The 24,423-nt window shown below is 38.9% G+C and overlaps 2 protein-coding genes across 2 annotated transcripts; one reads left to right on the top strand and one right to left on the bottom strand.

Annotated features, from left to right (window-relative positions):
* The first annotated feature begins 2,579 nt into the window (after nucleotides 1-2,579).
* LOC111780287 (myosin-17) lies at nucleotides 2,580-18,470 on the top strand. Its single transcript, XM_023660645.2, has 39 exons — nucleotides 2,580-3,085; nucleotides 5,335-5,463; nucleotides 5,541-5,684; nucleotides 5,777-5,922; nucleotides 6,173-6,329; nucleotides 6,434-6,492; nucleotides 6,894-7,053; nucleotides 7,165-7,314; nucleotides 7,395-7,531; nucleotides 7,616-7,762; nucleotides 7,946-8,047; nucleotides 8,123-8,180; nucleotides 8,264-8,365; nucleotides 8,594-8,631; nucleotides 8,734-8,860; nucleotides 8,953-9,123; nucleotides 9,214-9,345; nucleotides 9,441-9,544; nucleotides 9,679-9,739; nucleotides 10,885-11,062; nucleotides 11,963-12,168; nucleotides 12,264-12,383; nucleotides 12,471-12,569; nucleotides 12,810-13,031; nucleotides 13,156-13,295; nucleotides 13,393-13,510; nucleotides 13,599-13,649; nucleotides 13,737-13,817; nucleotides 14,741-14,911; nucleotides 15,009-15,164; nucleotides 15,253-15,459; nucleotides 16,739-16,876; nucleotides 16,962-17,032; nucleotides 17,121-17,220; nucleotides 17,300-17,356; nucleotides 17,439-17,495; nucleotides 17,593-17,673; nucleotides 17,794-17,873; nucleotides 17,943-18,470. Exons 1-39 carry the CDS (start codon nucleotides 3,083-3,085, stop codon nucleotides 18,064-18,066), a joined length of 4,584 nt encoding a protein of 1,527 aa, XP_023516413.2. The 5' UTR covers nucleotides 2,580-3,082; the 3' UTR covers nucleotides 18,067-18,470.
* Nucleotides 18,471-18,597: 127 nt separating this feature from the next.
* Nucleotides 18,598-22,635, bottom strand: LOC111780572 (glycerophosphocholine acyltransferase 1). The gene is made up of 8 exons (XM_023661002.2): nucleotides 22,241-22,635; nucleotides 22,005-22,124; nucleotides 21,789-21,846; nucleotides 21,593-21,693; nucleotides 20,424-20,519; nucleotides 20,250-20,343; nucleotides 19,399-19,636; nucleotides 18,598-19,302 (listed from the first exon to the last, which is right to left on the bottom strand). The coding sequence occupies exons 1-8, from the start codon at nucleotides 22,334-22,336 to the stop codon at nucleotides 18,936-18,938; spliced, it is 1,170 nt and encodes a 389-aa protein (XP_023516770.2). The 5' UTR covers nucleotides 22,337-22,635; the 3' UTR covers nucleotides 18,598-18,935.
* Between the last annotated feature and the right edge of the window lie 1,788 nt (nucleotides 22,636-24,423).

The following is a 24,423-nucleotide window of genomic DNA, read 5'->3' as shown; positions in this document are numbered from 1 at the left end:
CGCGTAATCATTACTCTTATCTTGATCCTTGATTTCCTTGAACAAAGTTGATAGCTTAACTTCTACCTTTGAAGTTGAAAAACTTTCGTTTTGTTTTTTTTTTTTTTTTTTGCGCAGGCTGTGGTTGGAGTCGAGGACATGCTCTAAAAATTATCGTTTTAAAGGGTGACGGGGGAGAGAGTGGAGAGATCTCTCGAGTTATCTAAACGGAATTGGGGCTGGGGTTATATTTCTCATTCCTGTCCTTGTCCCACTTCACTTTATATGTGTTAAAATCTGAGATGGGAATGGGTATGTGAAAGTTTTCTCGTCCTCACTCTACTTCGTGGATATCTCTATGTCTTGATTCCGTAAAAATAAGTGGAGAATTTTGCAACAATGAAGATTGAGATGGGAGCGGGTCTGAGGAAGACTTTCCTATCCGTACCATACTCTGTCTCATGAATATCTCTAAGTGCCACGTTGGTAAATATTTTAGTCTCGGAGTAAATACAATGTGGAAGAAACTTGACTAATGTATTGCAATACGTGTCAAATGAATTGTTTGGTTGTATAAGGGTAAAATACGTAATTGCACATACACGTCACATTGCAAAATTGTTAGTAATCAATTTAAAAACGCCATTAATTTATCAAATTTACAATTTTATTTTGCATAAATTAAAGGTTTAGAAATAAACAATTTTGAGTTATCTAAAAAATTTCTTCAACTAAATCAAGCGTAATTTGAAACCCATATTTCGATCCAAGATGTTTCTATGATACTCATAACAATTCGATTCGGGACATTTCCATGATACTCGTAACAAAGTCAACATTTAGACTATATTAATCAATTGTTAGATGAACACGACTCTCCACACCCATATTTCGATCCAGGACGTTTCCATGATACTCGTAACAAAGTTAACATTTAGACTATATTAATCAATTGTTAGATGGACATAACTCTCCACAATGACATGATATTGTCCACTTTGAGCATAAGCTTTGCTTTGGGCTTCTCGAGAATGCCTCAAACCAATGGACATGATCATTCTCTAAATTAGCCGATGTGAGACTTTCATCCAACGTCAATAACTTAAAAAAAAAAAAATATGAACGATAATAAAAAGTACATCGAATTATAGATGAGAACGTAGTTAATTAAAAAATATTAAGAACCTAATTAAAAATAAAAGGAAAAAGTCCAATTGGAGTTGAATATATGACGAAGATTGTGGAGATAATTACCTTAAAAGAATATGAAACATAATATCATTTATTTGAAATATAAAGAAAAAAAATGACTTTTTTAGGGAAAATGTGTGACTAAATTAAATACTCACCGTATCTTCTTCCCGCCCCCCGAGTATCAAGGCGCCAACCAATAATTAGCAGGCATCAGATTGGCAGTGACGTCATATATTCCCTCCATTTTAAATGATTTGATTTACCTCCAAATTCACCACACGTTGACCTGACCCGACACGAAAATTTTAGTCGACTAAATGAGAATCGAAACTCGAAACTTACTATGCTCGTTCTACACTGTAAACTTAGGTTTTGAATTCCATTTGTCCATGTGATGCTAAATCGAAACTCGTGAGTCCAATGTGTTCATTCTACATTGTACAGTTAAGTTTTGGATCCTACTAGTCCACGTGACAGACTTAACGACGTGTGTCTCATGGGCGAGTATGATAAATGGATCGTGTACTATAATCATCATTTACGAGTAAAAGTGATAAACAAAACATAGTTTGATGGCTTCACTTCCGATGTAAAGTATTAAGAAAGATAGTTGTTCTCAGTTATGTACTCACGATGTTTTTCTGTACCAATAATGTTAAATTTTTGTTGTATTCCCGACATTCTCGTATCTACATCAGCAACGGTATATGAAAAAAAAAATTAAAAACTGATTATTTAAAAGTTTTTTTTACGAGTTCAACAATACTAATTATTTGTCGAAAATGTATATTTTATGTCAGTTGAATTATGCTCATTTTTACGATCCCAAACGTAACAGTCTAAACAAGACATTGAATTTTAGCAATGGAGGTCATTAAAATTAGGGGTGTACATGGATTGGGATGTTTTTTTTTATTATTAAAAAAAAAAATCACACGAGAATACATGTTACATTAATAATTAAAATATTATAAAACTTAAATATCAAATATTCACAAGTCACGACCTATCATTATCATCACGTCAAATATTTTTTATTTTTATAATAATCTTAAAATCAATTATAATACTGTAACACCCCAGATCCACCGTTAGTATATATTGTTCTTTTTGGATTTTTCCTTTCAGACTTGCGCTCAAAGGTTTAAAAGGCGTATGATAGGGAAAGGTTTATAAAGGCTTGCAAGGGTAGTTTGTTCGGCTCCCCATCAATGTGGGACACGCTGGGATGGCAGATTGTGTAAATAAAGCAAAAAACATGGGCAAAGAGCGAAGGGGCCTTAATTAGCGCTCTAATGTTGGTTTTAGAGCATAATTATGAGTAATTGAGACAGATAGTATGTGGAGGCCACGACTGTTATACCAACGCCAACTGACCTCTCACCATTTTCACAAAACCAAAGCAATTTATTCCCCAAAATCGTAAGAACTAAATTTTTTAAACTTTTAGAGAGAGAAATCTCGCAGCACAATTTAGAGAGAGAAACCCCTTCAAACCGGAAATGCTGCTTCAAACTTTTTGCTTCCGTTTATAAACAAACAATCGGAAGAAGCTTTGAAAAAGGGGGGTAACCCACAAAAAATTTGAAAGAAAAAACCAACTTAGAGGCAGCTTTGTTCTCTGTTCTTCCTGTTTATCCTCTTATTCAACCTTCTATATTAGTATCAGCTTCAATCCGATCTAACTTTTCGAGTTAGCGGCGGCTGGGGAAGATCTTTTGAGGGGTTTTTATTGATACCCATTTGCGAACTCCAGCTTTGATAGCTTTGTTTTTGGCTATCTCAGGTGTTGAAGCTTTGTGGGTACTTGTTTGTTTGCTCCGATCTGGCTCGCCGAGTCTTTGGTTCCTTTTGACTCATTTTTCTGTATTGGATGAGTTAACACGGGAGATCTCTGTTTACAATCAACATGGTAACTTCGATGGAATGCTTGATATTCGTTTTGTTTATACATTGTAATTTGTTTGATGGAATGCTTGCTACTTTCGGTTGAATTTTGAATTTGAACTTGTGCTATTGGGTAGAGTTTTCAATGGAGTGTGATTTTATTGCCATTTTCTGAGCTTAAACTATGTTGCCAGTTCATGTTGGTCTTATTTATACTCCTTCAGATTGTGGATTGCCATCAGGAATAGTTGTAGTTGTGAGTTTAATATTGTAAGTTGTGTAGGCTGAATTGGAATATGGAACACCTCTGGAAATGAACTGAACTGGGGGATGAAAGCACATCCAAGTTGTTCCAATTCGACCGAGGAGATCTTTGGTGAGATCCCATATTGGTTGGGAGGAGAACGAAACATTCTTTATAAGGGTGTGGAAACCTCTCCCTAGTAGATGTGTTTAAAACCCTTGGAGGGAAAGCTCAAAAAGGAAAACCCAAAGAGGACAATATCGCTAGCGGTGGGCTTGGGCCGTTACAAATGGTATTAGAGCTTGACACCGGACGATGTGCCAACGAGGAGACTGAGCCTTGAAGAGGTGGATTTGGGGGGTCCCACATCGATTAGAGAAGAGAACTAGTGTCAGCGAGGCTAAGCCCTGAAGGGGGTGGATTTGGGGGGGTCCCACATCGATTGGAGAAGAGAACGAGTGTCAGCGAGGATGTTGGCCCTAAAGGGGGTGGATTTGGGGGTCCCACATCGATTGGAGTAGGGAATGAGTGCCAGCGAAGAGGCTGAGCCTCGAAGGGGGTGGATTTGGGGTCCCACATCGATTGGAGAAGGGAACGAGTGCCAACAAGGACGTTGGACCCCAAAGGGGGATGAATGAACGGAACATTCTTTATAAGGGCATGGAACCCTCTCCCTAGCAAACGTTTTTCAAAAACCTTGAGAGGAAGCTTGAAAGGGAAAGCCCAAAGAGGACAATATCTACTACGGACTTAGGCCGTTACATCTTTGGTCGAGTGCAAATAAATTAACTACCTATTTCGATATTGTACATCACATAGGGCTGTAGTTTCCCCCTCTAATTTTATGTACAAATGGAGTTTCCCTATTTAGGCGTTTGTTGGTGGATGACAAGTACATGGAACTATGAACTTTACCCTTTAGTTTATATATTAGAAGGCGCATATGCTGAAATGTGTTCATTTTAAAGTTAATAAGAAGCATTGAAAAAGTGAAGAGTTGAAAAGAGGAGAAAATAGCAAAGAGAGCCTACACAAAGACACTTCAGTTTGTATCTATCAAAGAAGTAGTATAGTTACAAAAAAGAGTACAATTGATCAAATGAACGACCCCACAATTTCGACCAATCTCTCTCGGCCATTTAAAAAAAAAAAAAAAAAAATCTCAGGTTCCTCGTTCTCCAACTTTCACACAGAGATTGACTGTCGAAGACCATAAGATTGCAACTTTAGACTTGATGGAAAGGAGCTAGTCAATGCCAAATTCTGTAGAAGCACATCGATTGGAGAGGAGAACAAAGCATTGTGTGGAAACCTCTCCCTAGTAGGCGCATTTTAAAACATTGAGGGGAAGCTCGGAAGGGAAAGTCCAAAGAAGACAATATCTGCTAGTGGTGGGTTTGAGCTATTACAAATGGTATTAGAGCCAGACACCGGGCGGTGTGCTAGTGAGGACACTGGGCCCCCAAGGGGGGTGGATTTTGAGATCCACATCGGTTGTAAAAAGAACAAAGCACTGTGTGGAAACCTCTCCTTAGTGGACGCGTTTTAAAACTTTGAGGGGAAGCCCGGAAGGGAAAGCCCAAAAAGGACAATATTTGCTAGCGGTGGATTTGGACTATTACAAATGGTATCAGAGCCAGACATGGGGCGGTGTGCCAGCGAGGACGCTGGGCCCTCAAGGGGGGTGGATTATGAGATCCCACATCGGTTGGAGAGGAGAACGAAACATTTCTTGTAAGGGTGTGAAAACCTTTCCCTAGCAGACACGTTTTAAAAACATTCCTAACTTTGTTCTAAAAATTTGATCAACACAAATCTGAGATCTAACTCTCATACTAGAACTCGAAAAGCTTCCACAATCAAGTGCTAGAAAATTTTCAACAATCATGTAGAATTTATGAATACTATCCTTTTTTGTCTATTCTTTTTGTATTTCAGATTCACGCTCTATATAATTCTGTTGTTTATTGAACTGCGTTTTACTACTTTTTGAACACTAACACTTCTTTTTACCTCTATTCTGCAAATAGAGTGGACCAGTTAACATCATTGTAGGTTCTCATATCTGGATTGAAGATCCAAAACTAGCTTGGATTGACGGGGAAGTTTTTCGAATCAATGGCGAGGAAGTTCATGTCCGGGCTACCAACGGGAAAACAGTGAGTCAGGCACTCAGTGTGCATGAATTAACATCCAACCTGGGACCATTGAACTGATACTCGACTATTAATTGCAGGTTGTCGCGAATATATCGAAGATATACCCCAAGGATACCGAAGCACCTGCTGCAGGTGTAGATGACATGACGAAGCTGTCATACTTGCACGAACCGGGAGTTTTGAGCAACTTGGCGACCAGATATGAACTCAATGAAATCTATGTAGGAAACTATTATCTTTTCTTTCTGTTCATGCAGTAAGAATCTTTCCAGATAACAGATATTTGAATATCAAATCTTTAACATCTGCACAGACATACACTGGAAATATACTTATTGCAATAAATCCATTCCAAAGATTACCCCATCTGTATGATATTCACATGATGGAACAATACAAAGGAGCTGGTTTCGGAGAACTAAGTCCTCATGTCTTTGCAGTTGCGGAAGTGGCATACCGGTAAGCTTCTCCTTTTCTTCGATAAATTTCGTATCGTTTAGTTGTCGAACAGCCAATGATTTCTTGGTCTAGTTGTAAACTTAAATTACTTTAGCAGTAAACTACTAGTGTTGCCATGTAGGCATTTCAAACCGTCGTTCTTTATAAAGCACGACACTACCTAAGGGGGATGAAAAAAAGACCGAAAGAACGAATTTTAACGAAATTTTTTCTTCATTTTGGCTTGACTAGCTTCTTCTATCCATTACAGGGCTATGATTAATGAAGGAAAAAGCAATTCAATCCTAGTCAGTGGAGAAAGTGGTGCGGGTAAGACCGAGACCACGAAGATGCTCATGCGGTATCTTGCGTACCTTGGAGGTCGATCTGGAGTGGAAGGGCGAACCGTTGAACAACAAGTCCTAGAAGTATGATAAGGATCTTTTAATTATAGTTTTAAGTATGTCAAAGTTTATATTTACTATGTATTATATAGCAAACTCCTTGATTATTCCTTTCTATTTCCTCCCAGTCCAATCCTGTTCTTGAAGCGTTCGGAAATGCGAAAACTGTTCGGAACAATAACTCAAGGTGAGCGGTTCTACACGGAAAATTTTGTTTAGATTATCTACTATTGAGTTGAAATGATCACTTGTATGATCAATGGTTATGGGCAGTAGGTTTATTCAAGCCTTGAAACTCGATATATCTTCACGCTTCATTATCACTGCATGTTCTTGTGCAAGGGATGGAACATTCTTAAATGCTAACGACTCGTTTAACTTGCTCGAAAGGTTTATGCAACCGTTAGTAATTTTGGTTCGAAATGCAGTCACTTTGGTAATTGTTGAGCTCCAATGATTATTGGTGGTTGGCTTATCCAAGCCTTCAAACTCGATATATCTTCACGCTTCATTATCACGGAATGTTCGTGCAAGGGACAAAACATTCTTAAATGCGAACTACTAACTTAATTTTGGTTCGAAATGCAGTCGCTTTGGTAAATTTGTTGAGATTCAATTTGATAAGAGCGGGAGAATCTCTGGCGCAGCTGTCCGAACTTATTTGCTTGAAAGGTCTCGAGTATGTCAGATCTCGGATCCTGAACGAAACTATCATTGCTTTTACCTTCTCTGTGCAGCTCCTCTTGAGGTACAATTCTCAACTTTTAAACTGTAAATCATTCACATATAATGGACCGATTTCTTAGTAGTGACGATAGCTTGTAGACGTGATTCTAATCAATGCATTGACAAAAACCAGGAACGAGTGAAGTATAAATTAGAAAACCCGAAATCGTTTCACTACTTAAATCAATCTAGCTGCTTTGAATTGGATGGCGTGAACGACGCTCATGAGTATCTCGCAACCAGAAGGGCTATGGATGTAGTTGGAATCAGCGAGGAGGAGCAGGTTAGTTTTCAGTGTTCTTTTCGTGTAATCGTGCTGTTTCTTGTTGCATCGAAAGTTTGATAATAAATAATTCATTTCAGGACGCGATTTTTAGGGTCGTGGCTGCAATTTTGCATCTTGGAAATATTGAATTCTCAAAGGGAGAGGAGATTGATTCTTCAGTCATTAAGGATGAAAAATCAAGATTTCATCTTAATACGACTGCCGAACTGCTTAAGTACGTTATCTAAAATTTCGACATACGATGTCTTAGTCGTTATTAATACTTCAAAAGCTATCGTTTTCTAAATGTTTAATTTAGGTGTGATGCAAAGAGTTTGGAAGTTGCACTGATTCAACGTGTTATGGTAACGCCAGAAGAAGTTATAACTCGAACGCTTGATCCTGTGGCTGCTTTGGGTAGTAGGGATGCCTTGGCTAAAACGATTTATTCACGACTCTTTGACTGGTAATCTCTCTAGTCCCAAGGTCGGGTCGGGATCTCTAGGGACATCCTTTCTCTTAACACGTTTTCTTTCTGCAAACGCTTGTTTCTTCATCTCGGTCTATTTTTACTCCATAAAGATGATTTATCAATGTATTAAATGCTTCTTGATTCTGTTCATCATCCTTTTTTAAACTTTTCCCGTAGGCTCGTGGAGAAGATTAACAATTCGATTGGGCAAGACCCGAACTCTAAATCATTGATCGGAGTTCTGGATATATATGGATTCGAGAGTTTTAAATTCAACAGGTAATGGTCGTACGTGAATTCATGAGTTAAACGTAATATATTTACTAGCTATTGAATCGTGTTTGTTTCTAATAGTTTCGAACAGTTCTGCATCAATTTCACAAATGAAAAACTTCAGCAACATTTTAATCAGGTTGGTTAACTTGGATCTGTAAACTTCACCGTAAGACACTTCTTACGTTCTTGATCGAGTTCTGGTCGATTGTGTATATGCAGCATGTTTTCAAAATGGAGCAGGAGGAATATACCAAAGAGCAAATCAATTGGAGTTATATCGAGTTTGTCGATAACCAGGATGTCTTGGATCTGATTGAAAAGGTGCGCACCTCTCAAATGGCAAGGCCATACGCCCGTTTGGCTCCGTCCAACGCTGCCACCGCACACTTACCTCACTGTTATTTACCATTTTGCTGATATTCAGATCTTAATAGTTCTGCTAACTCGTGTTTCGATATGAACAAGGGATTTGTTTTTAATAAACCATGCATTTCTTTTATTTTCTCAACACAAGATTTAAGTAATTAAAATGCAGTTCTTCGTTCACAGAAACCGGGGGGAATTATCGCACTTCTGGACGAGGCCTGGTATGTCAGCTAATATTTAATCAGTATTAACTGTTTCATCTTGATTATACGAAAATATTTTCGATTCTTCCTTCCATTCTCATTTCTTTTTGCTCCATACAGCATGTTTCCTAAATCTACACACGAAACGTTCGCTCAAAAGTTATACCAAACATTCAAGAACAACAAGCGCTTCATCAAGCCGAAGCTATCTCGTACGAGTTTTACAATATCTCATTATGCGGGCGAGGTAAAGTATATTAAGCTCGTTTCTTAGTTTCTTATGCTCCAAGCTTAGATGCATCCCTTCTCAAAATTAAAGAGACAAAAAAAATGCTTCAGGTGACTTATTTGGCAGATCTATTCTTGGACAAAAACAAAGACTACGTGGTAGCCGAACATCAGGCGCTATTGACATCCTCGAAATGCTCCTTTGCAAGAGCTTTATTTCCACCTCAACCCGAGGAAACATCAAAATCCTCAAAATTTTCTTCCATTGGTTCGCGTTTTAAAGTATGGCTGGCTAACTTGAAATTCATGTTATGTTGTGGGCGCGGTATAATTCGACAAAACAGTGATGTTTTCACATTCTTGATTTTGCAGTTACAACTTCAATCGTTAATGGAGACGTTAAATTCGACCGAACCTCACTACATCAGATGTGTAAAGCCAAATAATACGCTCAAGCCTGCCATTTTCGAGAATTCGAATGTTATCCAACAATTACGTTGTGGTGTGAGTACAGTTTACGGTGTTGCATTAGTTTTGTTATGCAACTGTGTTTTATCTGGTTTTTTTGTTAATTTTATGTGGCTTTTTAAACGATTTAGGGTGTCCTTGAAGCGATTAGGATCAGCTGTGCTGGATATCCTACGAGAAGAACGTTTTACGAGTTCCTCCTACGTTTTGGGGTTCTTGCACCAGAAGTTTTGGAGTAAGTTAACTTACCACTCTTTGAACATAGCTATCTCTTAACAAAATTAAAGAAACCGAAAAAATAAGAGACGAGAAATACGTGTCCAGTACGCTTTGTGCACTGACGGTCTTATATTACTACGATCCGTGCAGCCATGATGACAAGGTAGCATGCCAGATGATCCTGGATAAAATGGGTTTGAAAGGTTATCAGGTGATTTCATTATTGCTGTAAACTTTTATTTTTTATGGATGTCCTTGGCCATTTCTTTGGTTGGATTTGAAGCTCATGTCTCCAACACCCTCATGTCTTTTATGAGATTAGCTTCTTGCAATCGAGCAGGACTGATATATCGAAGCCGTTGGCTCGAATGATATTTTAAACACTATGAATGGTCATAATTTCTTTTGCTTATTCAAATCCATGCTTCATCAATCAATCCCTCTTGCTGATAATTTCAGCTGTGATGAATTTTGGTTGCGTAACTGCCAGAGCAGGGATCTATGCTAATTTTATGTGAGATCTCACATTGGTTGGAGAGGAGAACAAAGCGTTCTTTATAAGGGTGTGAAGACCTCTCCCTAGCAGACACGTTTATAAACCTTGAGAGGAAGTTCGAAAGGGAAAGCCCAAAGAGAACAATATATGCTACCGGTGGGCTTGGACTGTTACAAATGGTATCAAAGCCAGACACCGGGCGGTGTGCCAGCGAAGACGCTGGGCCTCGAAGGGGGTGGATTGTGAGATCCCACATCGGTTGGAGAGGAGAACGAAGCATTCTTTATAAGGGTGTGAAGTCCTCTCCCTAGTAGACACGTTTATACACCTTGAGAGAGTTCGAAAGGGAAAGTCCAAAGAGGACAATATCTGCTGGTGGTGAGCTTGGACGGTTACAAATAGTATCAGAGTTAGACACCGGGCGGTGTGCTTCCGAAGGGGGGTGGATTGTGAGATCCCACATTGGTTGGAGAGGAGGAACGAAACATTCTTTATAAGGGTGTGAAGACCTTTCCCTCGCAGACGCGTTTTAAAAACCTTGAGGGGAAATCCGGAAGTGAAAGCCTAAAGAGGACAATAATTGCTAGCGGTGGGCTTGGGCTGTTACATTTTAAGTCTTTAGTTGACGTGCAGTATGGGAAACCTCATCCTTGTATTGTGTTAACTGCACACATTTACTCGAGTATTGTGTTAAGTGCACACATTTACTCGAACTTTGAGTCTAGTGTCCAAGGCCCTATGTGCCTTGATGGTGTTGGATATCCAAGTAACTCAATTCTTTTGGCATCCATAATAATACTTGTTTGAGGGTGTTGAGCATTTCCAAGACTTATTTATGTGTTATCACTGTGGTTGGGCAGATTGGTAAGACAAAAATCTTCCTGAGGGCTGGCCAGATGGCTTCTCTGGATGCAAAGAGAACAGAGGTGCTTAGCAATGCTGCCAGAACTATTCAAATGCAAATTAGAACGTTTATTGCACGCAAGGAGTTCGTTGCGTTACGTAAAGCTGCTATACAAGTGCAATCATTTACTCGAGGTACTTTCTTGGACGGTCTTAGAAATACCGCTTGCTCGTTTCTTATTAGTCTTTTTTTTCATTGTAAAATATTCTTTAGCACGGCAAGAAATCATGAAATTGTTCGGAGTCCTTAGAGATAGAAGAAACTTCAGTGGCTTACATCGATGACAGTCACGGAATCCCATGTTCTCGTTTTTATAAATTCTTTGAACACTTACTACTCCTTTTGGTAGGCAGGGTGTGTTAGGAATCATGACTCTCTACAATGGTATGATATTGTCCACTTTGAGCATAAGCTCTCGTGGCTTTGCTTCTCGTTTCCCCAAAAGGCCTTATACCAATGGGGATGTATTCCTTACTTATAAACTCATGATTAGATCCCTTAATTAGCCAACGTGGGACTCCCTCCCAAAAATCCTCCCCTCGAACAAAGTACACCATAGAGCCTCCCCTGAGACCTATGTAGCCCTCGAACAACCTCTCCTTAATTGAGGCTCGACTCTTTTCTTTGGAGCCCTCGAACAAAGAACACCCTTTGTTTGACACTTGAGTCACTTTTTGACTATACCTTCGAGGCTAGCAACTTCTTTGTTCGACATTTGAGGATTCTATTAGTATGACTAAGTTAAGGGCATGACTCTGATACCATGTTAGGAATCACGACTCTCTACAATTGTATGATATGTCCACTTTGAGCAATAAGCTCTCGTGGCTTTGCTTTTGGTTTCTTCAGAAGGCCTTATACCAATGGAGATATATTCCTTACTTATAAACCCACGATCATCTCCTTAATTAGCCAACGTGGGACTCCCTCCCAACCGAGGGTGTCTAGTAATCCTTCTTTGTATTCTCTCCTATTGTCATACTTGTCCTTTCCTATCAAAATTCTAACGCACGTTCGTTTCCAATTATAATTAGGTGTATTGGCTCGAAATCTATTTGAGCAGCTACAACGGGAAGCGGCAGCTTTAAAGATCCAGAAGTGTTTCAAGCGATATACTGCTCGAAAGTCATACTTAGATTTGCTTTCATCAGCAATCACATTGCAAACAGGGTTACGGGCAATGAAGGCTCGTGACGAATTCAGATTTAGAAGGCGTACTAAGGCAGCAATTATCGTTCAGGTCCTGTTTCTTTTCCGTTTTAGGGTGGTTATATGAATATATGAAATTTAGAACTCGATCTGGAGATTCTGATTCCTTTCGGGTGAGTCTTACAGGCACGTTTGCGGTGTCACATGGCATATTCTTACTATACGAGACTCCAAAAGGCTGCATTAACCACACAGTGTAGTTGGAGGCGACGAGTCGCCCGAAAGGAGCTAAGAAAACTGAAAATGGTTCAAACACATCACTTGACTTTGTATATTTTGTATTTAGGATGACTGTTGAATGAAGACACTCATATATTTTATGTATGCATGAAGGCTGCAAAGGAAACCGGTGCACTCAAAGAAGCAAAAGACAAATTAGAAAAACGTGTCGAAGAACTTACATGGCGCTTACAACTCGAGAAGCGGATGAGGGTAATTTCTTGATTACTTTCTTTTGTTTATTGTAACGTGTGGATCTAGGTGGGGACACCAAAGACTTCTGCCCTTCCATCCCTTGTATAGATAGAGAGGGAGGGCAAAGCGGTACGTGAGCTGGGTTCAGAACGTTGTGAGACAGTTCGGTTCATATCCGGTGTGGGCGTTAGCGTGAAACAAAACAGCCATACATTGTTCAGCAGCTGATATGTATGTTTTTCCCCCACTGAATTGTAGACTGATCTGGAAGAGGAGAAAGCTCAAGAAATTGCTAAATTACAAGATGCTTTACACAATATGCAATTACAAGTTGAAGAAGCAAATGCTCGAGTTATCAAAGAACGAGAGGCGATTCAGAAAGCTATTGAAGAAGCACCTCCAGTCGTCAAGGAAACTCCCGTTTTCGTCGAGGATACCGAAAAAATCAATTCCTTAATGGCTGAGGTGGAGAGTTTGAAGGTAGGTTTGTACTTTTTGTACCATTTTAAGTATAATCAACCACAATGCCACAAAGGAGCTCTAACCTTCAGCTAAGAGTGATTCTAGAGGAAAGTTAAGGATAATCTAACCCAGAGATTTACAGGCTTCATTGCTGTCGGAGAAAACGACAGCTGAAGAAGCAAGAAAAGCTTGTACTGAAGCCGAAGCTAAAAGTATGGAGCTGACCAAAAGACTTCAAGATTCAGACAAGAAAGCGGATCAGCTTCAGGAGTCGTTGCAGCGGTTCGTAGGAGTGATTAAATCTTTGCATCTATTGTTTATTTACATCAAACTGGTTATGTCTTTAAAGTCAATAATGAAACTATATTCTATGCATCAGGCTTGAAGAGAAGCTTTCAAATTCGGAATCAGAGAACCAGGTACTTCGTCAACAAGCCTTGACTATGTCGCCAACGGGAAAAGCTTTATCTGCAAGACCGAAGTCGATGATTATTCAGGTATATTATGGTGTTCGTATGATCCTCTGGTCTTTTAACTAAGATATTATCTTTGATACGTACCACCATTGTTTGGTTGAAACTTCAGAGGACACCAGAGAACGGAAATATTTTGCACGGAGAGGTCAAAGTATCGTCGGTAAGGGAAACTAATTTTTATGACAACAAAAGAACAATTTTAGTATATAGAAATTTTGTATCTTAAATTATATACTATGTATATCAGGATACAGCTCTTGCATTATCGAATCTACGCGAGCTTGAATCGGAAGAAAAACCACAGAAATCGCTTAATGAAAAGCAGCAGGTAAGAAGGGTTCTTAGCATTATTAAAAAGAGGGAGAATGGGAAGGGTTTACTGTGAGATCCCATATCGGTTGGAGAGAAGAACGAAACATTCCTTATATGGGTGTGGAAACCTCTCCCTAGCAGACGCGTTTTAAAAATCTTGAGGGAAAACCCGAAAGGGAAAGCCCAAAGAGGACAATATTTGCTAGCGGTGGGCTTGGGCTGTTACAAATGGTATCAGAGCCAGACACCGAATGGCGTGCTAGCAAGGATGCTGGACACCTAAGGGGGGTGGATTGTGAGATCCCACATCGGTTGGAGAGGAGAACGAAACATTTCTTTTATAAGAGTGTGGAAACCTCTCCTTAGCAGATGCGTTTTAAAAACCTTGAGGGGAAGCTCGAAAGGAAAAGCCCAAAGAGGACAGTATCTGCTAGTGGTGGGCTTGGGCTGTTATGAATGGTATTAGAGCCAGACACCGAGTGGTGTGCCAGCAAGGATTCTGGACCCTTAAGGGGGGTGGATTGTGAGATCCCACATCGGTTGGAGAGGAGAACGATACATTCTTTATAAAACTGTGAAAACCTCTCCCTAGCAGACGCGTTTTGAAAACCTTGAAGGGAAGCCTGAAAGGGAAAGGCCAAAAAGGACTATTTACAAATGGTATTAAAGCTAGACACTAAGCGGTGTGCCAGCGAGGACGTTGGGACCCCAAGGGGGGGGGGGGGGTGGATTGTGAGATCGTCCCACATCGATTGGAGAGGAAAACGAAAAATTCCTTATAAGGGTGTGAAAACCTCTCCCTAATAGACGCATTTTAAAAGTCCAAAGAAAACAATATCTGCTAGCGGTGGGCTTGGACTGTTACATTTATGCAAAAGTTGATTCTCCTTCGTGTTCGAGAGTAATTAGTTCATTTCTTCTATGCATTATGATGTTCAGGAGAACCAGGACCTTCTAGTAAAGTGCATATCAAAAGACTTGGGCTTTTCTGGAGGCAAACCAGTAGCTGCTTGTGTCATATACAAATGTCTTCTTCACTGGAGGTCGTTCGAAGTCGAAAGAACGAGCATATTCGATCGACTCATTCAAACAATAGCTTCGTCGATAGAGGTTATATGCAACGTTTGCTTCTGAAACAATTCTGTAGTGCTTGTCTGGTGAATTCATCTACATATTATTAACACTTGTGGCTTTAACTCTACTGAAGGTCCAGGATAACAATGATGTATTAACTTATTGGTTATCTAATACATCCACATTACTGTTGCTCCTTCAACACACTCTGAAAGCTAGTGGAGCTGCTAGCTTGACTCCTCAAAGGAGGAGAACTTCTACAGCTTCTCTTTTCGGAAGGATGTCTCAAGTACGACACGTCTCGACGTTCTTTCAGGCTTTTATATTTTTTGTTATTTCTTCTTAATCGCTGCTCGTTTCCGCTCTTTATATTGCAGGGATTAAGGGGATCTCCGCAAAGTGGTGGACTATCGTTTCTTAACGGTCGGGGGCTGGGTCGAGTGGACGATTTTCGACAGGTTGAGGCGAAGTATCCAGCACTGTTGTTTAAGCAGCAGCTTACGGCGTTTTTGGAGAAAATATATGGAATGATAAGAGATAACATAAAGAAAGAGATCTCGCCTTTACTTGGATTATGTATTCAGGTAGTTTTCAAATCCTACCATCCTTTTAACTGTTTATAGAATGATAAAGAAACTTGTGAGATCTCACGTCGGTTGGAGAGGAGAACAAAACGTTCCTTATAAGGGTGTGGAAACCTCTCCCTAATAGACGCGTTTTAAAACCGTGAGGTTGATAGAGATACATAACGAGCCAAAGTGAACAATATCGGCTAGCGGTGAGTTTGAGCTGTTACAAATGGTATCAAAGCAGGACTAGATCCTCTCCATAGTAGTTACGTTTTAAAACCGTGAGGCTGACGACAGTACGTAACGGGTCATAATGGACAATATCTGCTGGCGGTGGGCTTGGATTGTTACAAATGGTATTAGAGCTGGGTATCGAGTAGTGTGCCAGCAAGGACGGTGGGCTCCCGAGGGGGGGGGGGGGGAGTGGATTGTGAGATACCACATCGATTGGAGAGGGAACATTCCTTATAAAAGTGTGGAAACCTCTCCCTAGTAGACGGTGATGCGTAACGGGCCAAAGTAGACAATATCTACTAGCGGTGGGCTTGAGTTGTTACAAATGATATCAGAGCTATTAACTGGACGGTGCGAGACACTGGTCGGAGTAGGGCTAGATCTCTCCACAGTAAGCGTGTTTTAAAACCATGAGGTTGATGACGATACATAACGGGCCAAAACGGACTATATTTGCTAGCTGTGGGCTTGGGTTATTACAAATGGTATCAAAGCCAATCCCAGGGAACAGTGAAGCTTCATAGGGTCTTTCTGTCCAGGTGCAGGTAGTCCGCATCTTCACAGACATGTCTATTTCACCGAGCCTCTCTCCGAGACAGTGCCCAGATCGTTACGCCTTTCGTGCGGGTCGGAACTTACCCGACAAGGAATTTCGCTACCTTAGGACCGTTATAGTTACGGCCGCCGTTCACCGGGGCTTCGGTCGCGGTTCCGGGCGGTGTGCCAGCGAGGACGCTGGGCCTCTAAGGGAGGGTGAGTTGTGAGATCCCACATCGATTGGAGAGAGAACGAAACATTCCTTATAAGGGTGTGGAAACCTCTCCCTAGTAGACGCGTTTTAAAACTGTGAGGCTGACGGCAGTACGTAACGGGCCAAAGTGGACAATATCTGCTAGTGGTAGGCTTGAACTATTACAAAACTACTCTCAGATCATTTTGTTAACGAGCATCGCTCCGTTTATTATTGTAATCATTATTTAACGCGATGTTATATGCTTCAATGATGAGATTTTCTTCCTAAAATAGTGAGAATTTAGTAGCTACATTCAATTCAATGCAGGCTCCAAGGACATCAAGGGCAAGCTTAGTGAAAGGACGTTCCCAAGCTAACTCTATGGCTCAACAGGCCTTAATTGCACATTGGCAAAGCATTGTGAAAAGTTTAAACAATTACTTGAAGATCATGAAAGCAAACTACGTGAGTCTCGAGTTTAGCATCATATACTAACAATTCATCATCTTTATAGCAACTACAACCACGATCTTATGCCCGGTTTTGACAGGTACCTCCGTTCCTCGTCCGCAAAGTTTTCACTCAGATATTTGCGTTCATTAACGTTCAACTATTTAACAGGTAATGTAATTGCATTGAGTATCTTGCTGGGCCGACGTCAAAATTTTCCTTTTTTCACTTTAAGGTGTCGATTTGATTTGTTTTGCAGTCTTCTTTTGCGGCGTGAGTGTTGTTCGTTCAGCAACGGAGAGTATGTGAAAGCTGGGTTGTCTGAATTAGAACAGTGGTGCTCGGAAGCAACCGAGGAAGTACGATCCGTATACACAAAGTGAATCGATTCCATTGATATTGTTTATGTGTTCTTTCTAATGATCTTCTCCTGTGCAGTATGCTGGGTCTGCCTGGGATGAACTAAAGCATATTAGGCAGGCTGTTGGATTCCTTGTAAGATCATTTAAATTAGCTCAGTTCTTCAGTAATCTATGATTTTGGCTAACTTGTTTATGATTTGGACTCTTTTCCTTAGGTTATTCATCAAAAACCCAAAAAGACCTTGAATGAGATAACAAAAGATCTCTGTCCTGTTAGTGATTCCTTCTTAATCTCTTGTTTTTCAAATGATTTCAGCCTTTGATTTAGTGTTCTTACATATTTTCATGTTTTTATACACTGTTCTTCAGGTGCTTAGCATACAACAGTTATATAGGATTAGTACAATGTACTGGGATGACAAATATGGCACACATAGTGTATCTTCGGAAGTACGTTAACTCGATGGAATCGGGTTTCTCTTAGCTTTGAAATTATTGTTCTGTTTAGTCGATTCTCGGGTCGCTGTACCTCGAATTCTCCTTATTCTGATACCGCTCTTTGTAGTGCAGGTTATTTTGAGTATGCGAATTTTGATGACTGAAAACTCCAACAATGCTATTAGCTCATTCCTGTTAGATGATGATTCTAGGTACAATCTTCATTCAAATTGCTATTGCTATTCAATCTGTATGGTCTGATCTGTTTCTTGTTGGTGCAGTATCCCATTTTCTGTGGATGATATTTCCAAATCAATGAACCAAGTAGACGTAACAGACATTGATCCTCCACCGCTGATACGAGAAAACTCCGGGTTCGGGTTTTTGCTTCAACGTGCAGAGTGACGCCTTTGTGTTCATGATCATGGTTTATCAGGGTGAAAATCTTGTCTGCACTAGCAACTCTCTGTGCATATACTCATTGTTTGTCACCATTCCATGTGTATAGTTCTATTAAATTCCATCCACCTAGCGACCGAGTTCAGATGGTCGTATAGGTTGAATTTATTTTGCCTCTCGTGTTATTTCAACGCTGAGAGGGTCTTCATTGAGAAGCCATGAAGCGAACATAAGTCCAGAAAATGATCTCCACTGCAGTGGTCCTTGATTCATTTGGTTTTGGGTGTAGGGCTGGTTTTTAGGCCTCTTTTTTGGGTTAGTTTGTGGAAGCAATTTGTATTTAACTCGATGTAATTTTTCATTCTTTCAAGAAATAGGAACAAAAACGTTAATATATCCTCTTGATTGCATTTTTTTTTTCTCTTTTTTGGGGCTTTTGGTACAGTTTTTTGTGATCTTGTTGCCCATATGGCTAAGTACTTAAAGGCACCTAGAACAAAAAGGCTGGCAAGGTAAATCTAAGAACTATGAGCCAAAGAAAAGGAAGCAGTAATATTCTCATTAATCAAAAGGTATAACATGTCCAAACCTTATGACTGTTTGTGATGCGTGTGGATTAAACAAATGAAGTAAATGCAAAAATCTTAAACGTTTGAAGTATCTATTCTTCACAGCCATTCTCCAATGTCTATGAGATGGAAACACAAATGAAAAACAACTACTTGATCACTGATATAGCAGCTGATTATGAAAGCTTGTAAATACAGAACTTACAACAGTCTTGGATCAACATTGATATATATGTGTATATGTGTGTTTGAGAGAGAGATCGAACTCGTACCAGTAAGCGAAAACCCGTGTGAGCATAACGGCAACTAAGACTGCAAGGTTTCCCTTGAAGCAGTGTCGGTGACGATTTCGTCTGCTGCAGGAACTGGGGGATGATTTTGATCGTCTTGAAGTGGCTGTGTTTCTGTTTTCTTCTTCTCCTTCAGAATCACCTGCCTTGGCATGACCTCTAACAAAAAGCTTCCTCCATTCCAGACGGCGGCTGAAACCTTTAGCAGCTGGAAAACAACGTGCAACCGATAGGACAAGAAGATTGGAACAGCCAATGCCATCGTCAATACTGTAAATATTCCCTGGAACAAAATGTACATGAACAGACGATTCTGATCTCCAAGCAAACCACTTAATTTCCACCATAAATTGTTTGTTTTCTGTGCCCTTTTGGACAGTTCCCTGAAAAACCATAGAAAGAGGGTATCAGCATGACTCAACACAAATGCAAATGCTTTGGCTAGCAGTTTAATTGATTTTTGGTCACACAGGGAGGACCTGTATGAAGTCATGACTTCTGGATCTCGTAAGAACCTTTGACGACGCAACACGTTGACAATCAGAAAGTAAAGAATCTGCCAGAGAGTGTAAGCAACCAAAGGAACTACAAACAGCCATGTCCATAAATATGACTTGTCCTCTACATAGGGCCATGAAGCTCTGCGGGAAGTTTTTTCAGGATGCATGGCTTCAAATGTAGCTTCGTTCCACCATCTAATGGTGAAGAAAACCAAACCTGGAAGAGCAACGTCGACAATATCATTAAGTAATAATACCATAAGGCACCAGAAATATTGACTTGCGAGTTCAATGGTCAATTACAGCATCCTACACCAAACTAAAAAAAAAAAGAATTGTTATTAAACAAGGGCTACATCATTAAATGATACTACAAACAGAGCACAATCTCTGTTGTTGGTGATTATAACTTTGAAATTCTCGAATATTCGTGCAATAAATGGATCCTTCACAGCATTGGAAACATAACTTTCAACTATCAAGTACCAAGGCTGATGCTCAATTATTGCCTAATTCATGAAACTATGTTCTAAAGTCTGAAAAGAAATTAAATCATGAATGTAAATTACATTTGTTTCATCAATCGAATTTTTTTTTTTTCAAAAGCTGACAGAAGCAGGCATATCAGAGTGAGCAAAAGATAGACAAAACAGAGCTTTGAAGACCGACATAATTATTTTCGTTGGTATCTGTTCATATACAGAGCACCTTGAAGCAAATTACTTCGTTTATAAGCAATTTCTTTGGTAATCAAAAGGAACCCTTTAATTAGTTTTTCTTTCCAGGTAACTTCTGCTAGAAATGTTAGAAGAAAGGAAGAACATACTCACCAGGAATTAGATGTATAAGAACACTAACTATTTTATCAAAAGAACTAAAAACCAAGCTACAACGCCAAACAATGATCGCCCATGCTAATGGTCCCTACAGCAATAGTTAAAATGTCAAAATGGAGGTAAGTGAATTAAATGTCCAGTCAGGTTACAGAACAGGGTAATACTAACCTCTGCAAATGCGAAGCAAATCATGAAAAGTTTTTCATTTTTTGGATACAGAAGAAGATCAACAATGAAAATCGTGTTTGCATAATAGCAAAAATCCTGAATCAGGAACATCAATATGTTAGCTCCTTGACATGAGAGGCTTCTTGATGATATACAATCAAAATGATAGTAGCCATTCAAGCAAATGAATTTTAGGTACATTGGAATCCTATTAAAGGGTATGATCAAAAGAAACATCCTATCAGAAGTGAAAAGCCAAAGAAGAGTTTCCAATTGACATTCATCTATTAGCAAACAATATAACCTAGAGATTTGAAAATTGACCAACTCCAATTCTCGAGCTCGGAAATCACCAACCCGTTTCCTCCATTAGACCCAACCACGTAGGCATGCTTCTTCATAACTCCACCAAACATGCTGCTGTAGTTACTTTACCCAAATCACATTTAAACATCCTAATACACTGAACTTTTAAACATCTTGTAACAGACCAAGCCCACCGCTAGCAGATATTATCCGCTTTGGCCCGTTACGTATCGCCGTCAGCCTCACGGTTTTAAAACGTGTTGCTAGGGAGAGGTTTCACACCCTTATAAAGAATACTTCGTTCCCCTCTCCAACTGATGTGGGATCTCACAATCCACCTCCTTAGGGGCCCAGCATCTTCGCTAGTACACTGCCTGATGTTTAGCTTTGATATCCAAAGCCCACCACTAGCTTGTGCGCTTTGGCCCATTAAGTATCACTATCAATCTCACAGTTTTAAAACGCGTCTACTAGGTAGAGGTTTCCACACCTTTATAAAGAATGCTTCGTTTTCCTCTCCAACTGATGTGTAATCTCACACATCACCTCTCCATCCACACGTTGATTCAAGTTGATTCAAGTCGATGACATCTTCTGGATGGGGGTCATAACTGTCTGAATCAGGCACATGTTTGAAAGCCAACTAAATGATCTATCTCCTTCTATGGTTGCTAGAACCCAAGCTTCTAAACTATATCCAAGAAAATACCATTTATCCAAATCCAGCGACTATACGATTAAAAGTATCTAAAGTGTCAACTAGACCATGATTTCATAGGGTCTAAAAGAACGTTTACAACTTCAATGGAAGAGAAAAAGAGGGGAAATGAAGGGAAAAAAAAAAAAAAAGATTCAATGCTTACCAAAAGGTAGTAGTGCCATTTCTTGAACCGATAGTATATCCAACGAAGAGGGACAAAGGTGACATAAAAAAAACAATATACATATGGAATATCCTGAGGTCCTGATCAGAAAAATAGCCACAAAATTGAAGGAAAAACATTAATCTTGCAATAGATAAAGGCATCGCAATCGATTGATTCATATAATTTTACTCACTCGCTCCTAACAGGAAGCAAAATCCTCCGAAACCAAGAACTCCGACCAGGTGCGTGACCTAAAAATAAGTAGAAAAACGCGCGCAAAGTAAGATTCTAGAAGAAACGGAATCGAAACGATTAGAAACGAATCATTCTCGCGATGGCGGTAAATCGAAATCCAATAACATCAAAACAGTACTATTGAATCGTTTCGGCAATACAGTGCGAGTCAAACCTTGTTAATGAATCTTTCGTGTTCTTCAGCCTGCTTAGCGATCTTAACCGCCTGTTTGGATATGATCTCTTTCGTCTGAACAGCTTGTTTCGATAGCATCTCCTTCGTTTGCGCCATTTTCTGCGAATCGAATCGTTCCAAAACCAAAAACGCAAAAAAACCGAAAGTAAATCATCAGAAAACAGCATCGACAAATTGTAAAAAGTGAAAACAGAAACAAAAACAAATCAGCAGACCTTGGATCGTTCCTTCAGCGCCTGCCTAACCTGTTGATACGAGTCTCCATCTGTATACTCCAAGATATGTTCGTTTTGCGCCATTTTTTCTACCATACAGAGATTTCAGAAACAAAGAATCGGAAAAACGAATTTGCAGAATGGTATAGAAGGAATACAATCTCTAACAGGAAGAAGGCCGGCCCTCGATTGCTGTCGAAACTAATTTGCTCAGATTTCAAATGCAATCCAAAAGAAAAACTACTTCGACAAAGATCTTCGTGTGATTTGTTAAATTAATATCCCTGAATTCCGAATTAAAAAGAATATATACATTGCGTTATAGATTGAAGAACCCGTGAATCCTATTTTTCACATTTCTAGAACCTACCAATCGGCAATCAATTGGAACACAATTAAAATCATACAAGATTTTATACCTTGCCTCATGAACTAATTTATGCATCTATTAAATGAAATGATAAAATAAATAAAAATAAAACTTATAACAATAAATAACAATGCAACCTAAATGAACACCTGATTTAAATACAAGTTCAAAATTTATGAATTTAATATGATTTATGTGTTCAACAAAATTATATATTAAAGTATGGTTTTCAATCCATTATAAAAGCAACTAATAAGTAATAATTTTTTACTAATAATTAAAATATATAACTTTGGATCCTAATTAAAAAAATAATAATAATAAGTATACCGGTTTGGTTGGGTTGGGTTGACTCCAGACCATCTTAAGCCTGAACTTTAAGGTTAATTGGGTTGGTGATTCGAGCAACCCGAATAGAGTCCATAATCTAATTTAACCCAACCCAATCTTGATTGGGTTGAGTGATCGGGTTAATTGGGTTGGTGATTCGAGCAACCCGAATAGAGTTCCGAATCTAATTTAACCCAACCCAACCTTGATTGGGTTGAGTGATCGGATTAATTGGGTTGGTGATTCGAGCAACCCGAATAGAGTTCATAATCTAATTTAACCCAACCCAACCTTGATTGGGTTCACTGATTGGGTTAATTGGGTTGGGTGATTCGAGCAACTCGAATAGAGTTCACAATCTAATTTAACCCAACCCAACCTTAATTGGGTTGAGTGATCCGGTTGTTTTATATATATATATATATATTCTTAAAAAAGAATTCAGAATAACTAAAATCTCATAAAATTAAAATATAAAATAATATAAAATATTTTAAATTTAAAAGTAGAGTTGGGTGGAATTCTATTTTCGAGTTAGTCGGGTTGACCTAACTAAAAAATGTCAACTGCGAACCGGTTCGAATTTTCAATTTTTAAAAGAATTAATCTTAATCTAACTCGAAAAAATCTAATAATTCAACATTTATAATTTAAATTAAATAGTCTTGAGGTCATCTCACATGAAAATCCTTATTAAAAAAAATGTAAACTTATTTATTTTACATTTTATTAATAAGTTAATATGTTTATTATTTATATTATATTTTGTTACCCGTTTTTATAACATAGATTAAAATATTGATATTATAAAATAAAATATTTGATAATAAAGGTCAGCTTGATGTGACGTTTCACGAATGAGCTCCAAGTGGCTTCATTGATGACGTAAGTGTTTTCTGATTGGTCAATGACTGTGTACTAAGGGACACGTGTCAGATTTAGATATAGATTCATGCACTCATTGCATGCCACGTAGCTGTTACGTGGCAGTAGGAGAACAAAAGCTAGAGCTCTATTTAAATATATTTGTTTTTTTTTTGCCTTAAATATATTTCAACCGTTTGTGACATATATATATATAATTATTAACTAAAACTAAACCGATATTGTTAATATTTTAATTAAAATATTGAATCTTATTATGCAAAATATATAAATACTTCCAAAAACTTTATAAATTTTCATTCTAAATTCTTTACTACACAATCAATCAAAACTCTCCACGTGGAATTTAAGGGTGACATGAGTTAAATTAGTAAATTCTTTTAGATGAATCTCAAATTTCGGATTGGTTAGGCGGGTGATCGAGCAACTCAAAATTATGACACAACTCACTAATCTTCTATTTACGGGTTGAGTTGGGTTGGGTTGTCAAGTTAAAAAAAATAAGTTTAGATTAGCTACTCTGATTGGTTGAGAGTGCCACCAAGAGCAGTGTGCAACAATGAGTGACGAGAAGCGTGCAAATAAGTGGGATTGGGAG

This window comes from Cucurbita pepo, chromosome 18 (assembly GCF_057944985.1).
Source record: "Cucurbita pepo subsp. pepo isolate OVF chromosome 18, ASM5794498v1, whole genome shotgun sequence".
Taxonomy (NCBI): domain Eukaryota; kingdom Viridiplantae; phylum Streptophyta; class Magnoliopsida; order Cucurbitales; family Cucurbitaceae; genus Cucurbita; species Cucurbita pepo.
The sequence above is the reverse complement of the archived record's forward strand: the minus strand, read 5'-3'. Positions and strand labels throughout refer to the sequence as shown.